This window comes from Seriola lalandi, unplaced genomic scaffold, assembly GCF_002814215.2.
Source record: "Seriola lalandi dorsalis isolate HSWRI2012SDOR001 ecotype SW California unplaced genomic scaffold, Sedor1 jcf7180002054672, whole genome shotgun sequence".
NCBI lineage: Eukaryota > Metazoa > Chordata > Actinopteri > Carangiformes > Carangidae > Seriola > Seriola lalandi.
The window spans coordinates 1681464-1690357 of NW_019525225.1; the positions used below are offsets into that span (position 1 = coordinate 1681464).

At 41.6% G+C, this 8894-nt stretch overlaps 1 protein-coding gene across 1 annotated transcript; it reads right to left on the minus strand.

The window, feature by feature from the left end:
• Nucleotides 1-6: 6 nt before the first annotated feature.
• nfrkb (nuclear factor related to kappaB binding protein) lies at nucleotides 7-8894 on the minus strand. The gene is made up of 26 exons (XM_023421573.2): nucleotides 8837-8894; nucleotides 8314-8451; nucleotides 7984-8185; nucleotides 7752-7879; nucleotides 7508-7679; nucleotides 7143-7247; nucleotides 6975-7048; nucleotides 6816-6897; nucleotides 6503-6698; nucleotides 6263-6374; nucleotides 6045-6171; nucleotides 5867-5944; nucleotides 5708-5784; nucleotides 5556-5602; nucleotides 5214-5274; nucleotides 4942-5116; nucleotides 4724-4830; nucleotides 4402-4525; nucleotides 4031-4110; nucleotides 3651-3847; nucleotides 3254-3524; nucleotides 2976-3155; nucleotides 2073-2801; nucleotides 1102-1208; nucleotides 642-777; nucleotides 7-460 (listed from the first exon to the last, which is right to left on the minus strand). Exons 2-26 carry the CDS (start codon nucleotides 8437-8439, stop codon nucleotides 320-322), a joined length of 3834 nt encoding a protein of 1277 aa, XP_023277341.1. The 5' UTR covers nucleotides 8440-8451; nucleotides 8837-8894; the 3' UTR covers nucleotides 7-319.

Sequence of the window (8894 nt, forward strand, 5' to 3'; positions counted from 1 at the left end):
AATACACTGGTGATATTGGTAACTTGCAGAGATCAACACCCTCCAACAGAGAAAGTGTCAATCTAAACACAAACTCATAGCATTTATAGAGAGGAATTGTGTCTCTGGCTTTTGTGGGTATCATCCAAATTCAAAAGAAAGAAAGGCACATTGCACACTGTAATAACAATGTTATTAAAAAAATAACTTCACTTGCGAGATTAAAAATGAGTCAGATGATCCTGAAAAAAGCTTGAGAACCAAAGTACTAAAACAACCAAATACAGGCATGTGTATTTTGCACTGGACCTACGATTCATTGCTGGCTGACGAAATGGGATCACTGTTGAGGTGCAGGCGGGGGATCGGGAGCACATTTGGGTGAAGGTGCTGTTGTGACTACAACTGTGGAGACAGATTTGGGAGAACCTGTTGCCATGTGCTGCTGGAGCTGCTGTGTCTGAACCGTCTGGATGCGGACCTTAAGGAAGAAAGACAGATAGTTAGCCTTAGGATGCTCTGTGTTTACTCGAGATGAACCATAAATTAATGACATACAGTATAGTAAGTATGATCACACAGTGATGTAGTAGATGAAAACTTGTTTTGATTCATACCACTTTCTAATTGGTGACATCAAAACAGCTGGAATGTAAGCTAACCTGTGTGGCCTGTCCTTGCTGCTGAAGCTGCTGAAACTGTTGTGCTGTCACAAAGCTGACTGGTTTGTTCCCTGCGATCAGCTTCGTGCCAGCAGGCATAGTGGTCAGGATAATGTTCCTGCCCAGGCTGCTGATACTGCTCGGAAAAATGAAAAAGGACAAAAACATGTCAGTCTACCTGTGCCACTATAGTGTAAACAAAATATACAAACAATAGAAATAAACAGTTAATTAGAAATTAAACCTCAAAGCATTGAATCTCACAACATGTTAAAATTAAATATATGGTTTGGAAATCTCAAAATAATACAAACTTTATTTTTTGTTGAATTAAGTCTTAACAATCAAATTCTTTCAGTCTGGAGAACGTCTTAACAGTAGAAATATATACATATATAATATCATATAATATAAATAAATAACTAAATAAATAAATAACAGTGTGGACTATGAGACTTACTTTGCATTGAGACTTCCCTTCACAATTGGTGTGGTCACTACACTCTTGCTCTTCAGTGGTTGGTTTAGGACCGAAAGGGGCACAGTGATCCGTGCAGGTAACTTCCCCTACAGTGTGGTCAAAGAAGATGATCGTTCTTGAGTCATGCGACTTTCAGAAGGTGTAGTTAAATACTGTGACACGGCTGTCACTCAATATGTTTCAGAGAAGCCATTAAAGTTAAAAATCCCCATTATTGAGAATGCGCTTAGACACATCAATCAGTACTGCAAATGACTACAAATGAGTCCAATGAATTTACTAAGTGGAAGTACACTTGAGGATCGATTTACTGTATTCCTCGTCAATGAATTTCAATTCTCTCTGGAGGAAATGTGATTCAATAAATCAACTATTCAGAGAAGCATTTGTGAGGACGTATCCAGTTATTTTAAGTCAAAGTTCCCATTCAAACCTAATAGCTCAGCTTCCTAATTCAGATTGTATCTATAGCCTGTTGTAATTAACACCTGGCATCCAACTGCTATTCAAATGACCACAAATAAACTAATTTCATTTCCCCTTTTCTTTGGAAACCTGTGTTTGCTGATGAGCAGGGGAAAAACCAAAACAGATTTATGCTCCTCTCTGTTTATCTGGTATCTCACCTCAGATAAAATCAAAAACATATCTGTGTTGTTTCGCACAGGCAAATGTGAGTTGCCCGTGGAAGATTTGCCTTTTATATTCGTAGATGACTATGTGCCTATGGTTACATGCATTCCCTTACTTTAGGAGCCAGTACTTTTTGACTTAATACTACTTGATATCCCATGCTGTCCCTAACTCTAACCCAGCTGTGTGAATGACCTCGACAAACATTTGGTTGATCCTGCAGCACAATATATACCACCCTAGAGAACCCTACTCTCATTAAAATCCAGGATATGCCTCATCTGACAGAATCTGTACAGAGTGAAAGATTCTCTTACCGTTTGTGTAGTAACCACTGTAGCAGGGACCTGTCGCACAGTAGCTGTAGCTGTTCCTAGCGTCAAGGGTGAGCCCGAGGCTCCAGGAGCCACTGTGATCCCCTTAGCACCAGCTACAACACTGGCAGCCATGGTCACTACATTAGCACATGAAGTTGCTGTGAGTGTTTTACTGCCAGTGGTGGTTGTCATCGTGATGGTCTGACCCTGTTTCTGTGGAATAACACCAAGACCTGGCATTATCCGAATGGTGGCGCCACTCTTGTCAGGTGAGGTCACGGTGGAGAAGGTCCTAGATTTTTGGTCAGTCGTGACAGCCAATGTTGGCATCAGACGTATGGCTGTATCTCCTGCAGCCTTCAACAAGGTGGAGGCAACGGGGCCTGCTTTAGTGGTCTGTACGTCACCAGTGCAGGATGTAGCACTGGGGGCGGTGGAAGGTGAATGGTGGGGCGGCGTCACATGGAGAGTGGCTGATATGCTCTTGCTGCCTGAGGTGGCAGTGCCCAGAAAGTCAGGAGTGAGTTTGACAGTTGCGACTGGGGATTTGGCAAGAGTTGCCATCATGTCTGGGGTAATTCTCAGCACCGTCTGGCCTTTAGCGTCTGTGGTGATGGAGGATGGTGGAAGACGTAGGACATCTTTACCCTGAATGCGAAGGTTTGTAGCTGTTATTGGAATTCCTGCCCCTCCTGGAGTCTTCATTCCCAGTTGTCCTGTGATGGACACCTTGGAAAAAAAAAACAAAAAAAAAAACATGGAACACATAAACCTTGTAATCATAAACATGGCGAATACTTTCAGCCTGGTCAAGACATTCTTGTAGTTCAAGACTGTTCAGAAAGGCTCTGCTTGTAGTCAACCTAACTGATCAAATATCCCACTTAAAACAAAAGGTTTCACCTGTTTGATGTTCGGGCTGGCAACTCCTTGCAGCACAGCAGGGGAAGCAGGGTTGTTAGCCGGGCTACCAGGTGATCCAGTTGGAGGTTTGGCCACAGTTACAGCAGACACAGACAGAGTTGTCGGCACCTGAACTGGACTGCTAGCAGACTGACTCCTCAGAGGCACAGAAACCACTGTCTATTGGTATACACAGACACAGACAGAATCAATCATACATCTACAATACGCAAAAGAAGTACAGATATTTACCTTACATTTAACTATTAGCTGGTTACCTGTGAAATGCCCTTGGCTGCCACTGACACTGGCATCCTGATCTGGTGAGGGGTCTGATGCACCAGTGTAGCCTGCTGATTTCCTGCTGAAGAGCCCAGACCAGCCTGAGCAGACACTACTCGCACCTGAGGGAGGGAGCCTGCCGCCAGGTGACTCACTATCCGAGCCGCATGCTGGGACGTGACTGGCTGTGAGGCCGGTGGACCAGCCTGACTGGTGGGTAAGATGGTCCCCAGCTGGGGCAAAGATGGAGGGGACACAAGAAGAACACTGGGAGAGCGAGAAGGGGCAGAACGAGATGACAAGAGTCTATTTAAAATTGCATAATTGCAACATGGATGTATTTTATATATTGGACAATATAAATAAGAACAAAACATTTTGTGTCCCACTGACCCTGGGCTGGATTTCATTGTATCTGGGACTCCAGTTTTTGTTGGCGTGGTGGCTGCGCAGGGTAAGGGTGACTTAGGGGTTCCAGGTGTGTTTGGTGTGGGTGTTGTAGGGGTTGGCGACATGGGGTTGGAGCCTATATCCTGTCCTGCCTCCAGACATCCAGGGGTTTTACTGCCTCCGTCTTTACTTCCAGACTTCTACAACATATACAGGGATTGAGATTCATAATCAACAACTAAACTTAGGCACAATTAAAACTCCAAGTGGGAAAATGATAAATTCAACTATTGAAACACAACTTCAGGAGTGTTTTCTACACAGTAAAACAGCAAATGCAACTCAGAGTTTCTTCTGCAGTAAAACGGAGGCAGTGGACTCACAGGCTTAGATGTTGGTTTAGGTTTCTGCTGTAGAGCTTTTCTTGCTTTTGCAGCAGCAGCTTGAGCCTGGTGGATCCTCTCTGGATGGGAGAAAGAAAGAACACAACTGGTTTGAAGATCATGAAGTTTTGAAATTCAACACATTGTGGTTTTAAAAACTCCAAACTAACAACTAAAATCTATGCGTCTAGCAGAGCTAAAAGGGGTTATAAGAAATAAAATACATCTTCTCTTCAGACAATAATAGACAATGAAACTAGACAAAAAGCCACATTCCTGGCTGCTTCCAGTCAAAAACTAAGATCTAAAATGCGTCAGTATTTTCATTTCTGATTGCTAGTAATTTCTTAATCAAGTAAATTGTTGCTTACCAAACTCCTCTTGACTGCGATGGCGGTGCAGGTAAATCCACAGTTTGCGGCCAATGTCATACTTTACACAGGGATCTTTCTCATAGTGAAGTCTATCCAGAGCCCCACTGACAACTGTGTTCACCTATGCGGAAAACAAAGCTCCTTACTCACAGGAAATGTCACCACAAGGAAACATCTTAAAGGCAGCATCTGCCTCTGCAAAGTAAGGTACACACAGAACTAACTCTTGTATAATGCTGCTGACATCTTAGTCAAATAACACGGCACACTGCCTGAGTAAACTGAATGAATAAAATCAGAAATGCAAAATCAATCACACCTGAGCACTAGTGACATCTGGAGCAAGAAACTGTGAGTCTTTCAACAGTTCACAGATCTCTGCCCTTGTTCCCTCTCCATTGGGTAACCTGGCTGCTGCATCCCGCACTACGGAGGAAAGAGGTCAGATAATTTTTTGACTGGTTTCTTCTGCACACACTTAAATAATTGGTTCCCCACAGCTTGAAAATAGAGTCAGAGTGAAACAGAAGGTCTAACCCAGAGAGAGAATGGTGACATATGGTGGCCGGTCTGAACGGAGCAGTGTGTGCTCCCTGGCTTTGTTGAGAGACATCTCCTTATCAAACACTCCTTTAACAGGTCCCACCACAGATTCAAAGCCGTGCATCCTAAAGGTGAAGGCTTTATGTGGCTGGTTGTATCGCTGCTGTTCCTAATAAACAAACAAGAAGTGTGTTGGCTTAGAAAGTTCATGCACAGGGGAAATAGGCAAAATGTTGTAGAACAATATTCCAATAGCACAAACAAACCTGGACTTGAAACACTTGTCTTTCATCTCCAGTGCTGGGCCGCACCACATAATCAGTCGAACTGCTTGGTCAGAGACATTACACTGTTAACTTAAACAACCTTGGCCCTGAACCTAAAACTACTTCATTATGCTCATGTAAGGCTTCAAAGAACTATGAACTTTATTTACAATTAAGCTAATCATATTTTGTTTAAGAAACTAAGACGTTAAGTATCTATTGAAAAAATTATAATCATTTAAATTAAAATATTTTTTCTAATTTTCTGTATCAAATTATTTGTTAATTGATTTTTCAGCATTAATTCATTTTTGCCATTTGTGGTGAATGACTGAGTCTTACACTCTTGGTGTGGGAGAGGTCATCTCTAGCATGTCTTCATTTTCTGTCTGTGGAAGACAAAAAAACATTGTAACCATAAATACAACAGCAGAGCACAATCTGTAAAGTCAGTGTTGAGGCAGTATTTGTAACATAATAATAAACTCTATTACCTTGACAACTAAATCTTTGGAGTCCAGCCACAGCTGACAGAGTGCACTGAGATCTTTCTCTGTATCCTGAGTGGGACCTAAAATAAGTCATGGACATTAATCTCAATGACTGGAATCATCTTGAACTGCAAACCTTGCATCAATCTAGGAAGTTCTTACCAATCCACCTCCACTGCTGAGAGTCATCAGCAAATTCCACAAATGGAGAAAAGCCACTGGGGAGTGCCATCATGCCATCTGATTGACAAATATAAGAGTGTGGAGAAAAAATATATGAATAACATGGGGTGAAGAAAAAAGTCTGACCATTTCAGCGTGAGTGACCACTGCTACTTACCTTTAGTCTCTCCTGCAAGAAACTGCAGGGCTTGAAGAACCAAGTCAGACCAACAGGATGCAGATGAAAACCACCCGTTGAGGGCACTGGCTGGAGAAGACTGCCACATTTGAACTTTCTCCTCCAACTGACATATAAAAACGTAGGCGTTATACTGTGTAGTCAGAACTGTGATCAGTTCTATGATATGTATGTGAGAGTATGTAATGAGTGCATACCATTGAAGTACTGGTAAGGTTTTCTGTCCTTAAGATGCTCTCCAACAAGCTGAAGAAACTGACAGCTATTTCCTCAACTGTAACCGGGCTGCTCTGACACTCCTCCACAATTCTGCAATAATGATGGTTCTTTACATTAGTCTTATATAACAAGAGAAAATACATACATAGAAACACACACACAGACACACATAAATATATATGTATATATTCTTGACACCAACATGGCACTACACTCACTCTTCCTTGATGTTGGGCAGTGGAGTAGATGGTGTGTCTGGCAAGGAGTTGATGATGTTCGCTGGTGGAGCGGAGGGGTTGTCTGCAGGTGCAAGAGTTTCAAAAGGATCCTCAGATTCCACTTTTATTGTCCTTAGTTTCTTCTTCCTTCTCTCATCTCTCATTTTCTTCTTTGGCAAAGACAGATCAAAGAGTGCTAGAAGATAAAAAGGAAAGAAAAAAATAGGAACATAATTAAACGTGTCATGAAATTAGCGAAATCAGGACTTTGGCTTAAGACTTGTCATTATTTTTCTTTTATTTATTTACTCACACATTGTCCCCTTTCGACCAAAATTTGCTCTTGAAAGTATGTCTCCAAGGTGGATATCAGAGGTCGTCAAGTCAGGATGGTCCTGAGTAAATCAATCATTAGTGATATATAGTGCAAGTTAAAACTTAAACTAAATCTTTGTTTTTTCTTTTCACTTACTGGCTGTCGCTTCCTCTTCTCGCGATGATTATGCAGCATGGCTTTCAAGTCCCGCTCACCTAGTTCTATTTTTTCTGTTTAGAAATGAAATGTCTTTTAGCATTATAGTCAGTATGTTCAAACAAACAGTAAGAGCAAAATCATCTGGATATTGCAGAAATCACTGACCAGTAGTCTTCATGTCTTGGGTGGAGAGGCTGGGAAGAACTCTGAGTGCGACAGTGGGTGTCGGAGAGGACGGTGATTGTGGTGCTGGAGTCCATGCTGATATGTCTACAAGCAAATGCAAAAAGACGTGCAAAAGAATCAGTATTGTCAGTTTAATAAATTTGCTTTTCAGCTCTTGAATTTCACTTGTATTGTTTCTTATTAATGTCTGAATCCATCTTCATTTTGCATTTTTTGTTTTTCATATTTTACTATTGGTTGTGACTACTGCCTAAATCAACTTGTGAACTCTTATGTCAGAGAAGCGCATTATAAATAAAAAGGCATTATTATCGGCAATGATACCAAAGACAGAACAGACTGACCATCATCATCAGAAGAGGCATTGCTGTCTCCACACTCAGTTTTGACCTCCTTTAATATGCGGCTCAATCTTCTTCTCACCCTTGGCTCCCGCATTTCAGCATGAGACTTATTTGGTACCTTTCTTTTAGGTGGAAAGTCCAGACCATTATGAACAGCAAACTCCAGCAGCTCCTACAACAAGAGGACATATTAAGGCTGACTGCAAGAGGCTATGTACCTTGTACTTCAAACTTACAAAAATACCTTTCTGGAGACGAGGATCTGCTTCAACAGTTTGTGGTAATACTGCTGAAGGGAGTACAACTGTCGCTTTCTCTGGGACTTGGAACACAATTGTCTGTACTTGACCACCTCAGGATTGAAGTAACCATCTGAGTTGAGATAATAAGAGTCATGGTCAGAAAGTGTCTCAAAACTACACCCAGTATGACATATTTATGTGTTGGTAGGTAAAGAGTGGGTTAATAGGAAGCACCTCTGAATAGTTTTTGTGCAAGATGAAGGGGATTTCCAAAGTTAAAATTTTTGTTGTTGAATAGGTCACCAATGGTGTTGTCCTGCTCCACAACATTGTTGTCAGGAAACTGTGGCAAAAACTGACGAAGGTGCTGCCTCTGGGAATCTGTCAGTACTTCACTCCAGGTGCTTTTGCTCATCACAGAGAAGAAAATTTCAGGCTGTTGAAAACAAAAGTAAACAGCAAAAGTGAATGCATTACTGTGTCATTGTGTCTTAACTTGTAAGCAATCAGCAACGCAAAGAAACGAAAGAGCAACATTTCATCAATGAGTGCCAGACAACTCACGTCCTCAAGTAGGTCCTCTGGAAGGTTCACTCTGCAGTTCCCCAACATGCATTCCTCTGTGATTTGTCCATCGTTTTCTTCTTTAGGATCAAGAGCGTCTGTAAGCATGTGTGTGAGGGCATCCATTCTCTACCAAGTCTGTCGACACAGAAAAACACAAGTGTAAAGTCGAACAAAACCCCGTTTTAATCTGCGGACTGACGCCAGTTGATGCGTTTGCTTCCTGACATTCAATTTACAATTGCGTTTGGTTTTCAATTTTTAAATAGTCTGCTACTTCAGCTACAAATTACTAATATTAGCAAGCATTGATCAACGTCAAAACATTAGCCACTGTGTACAGTAACATAGCGCACCTTAGCGAGCTAAGCTACCAGCTAAGTTAGCAACGCTGCGAGTTAAAACATTTGAATTCGTCTTTCATCTTTCAACGCAAACATACTATGTCTGTGTGGCATATTGGCAAATATGTGTAATAAGAGTAACTTGATAGTGCTGGTTAAAAACTGCTAATGGCTCTTACCTGACACTGGAGTCTGTTTCGGAAATGAAGAGGGAACTATTTTGCCGACGTACCGTTT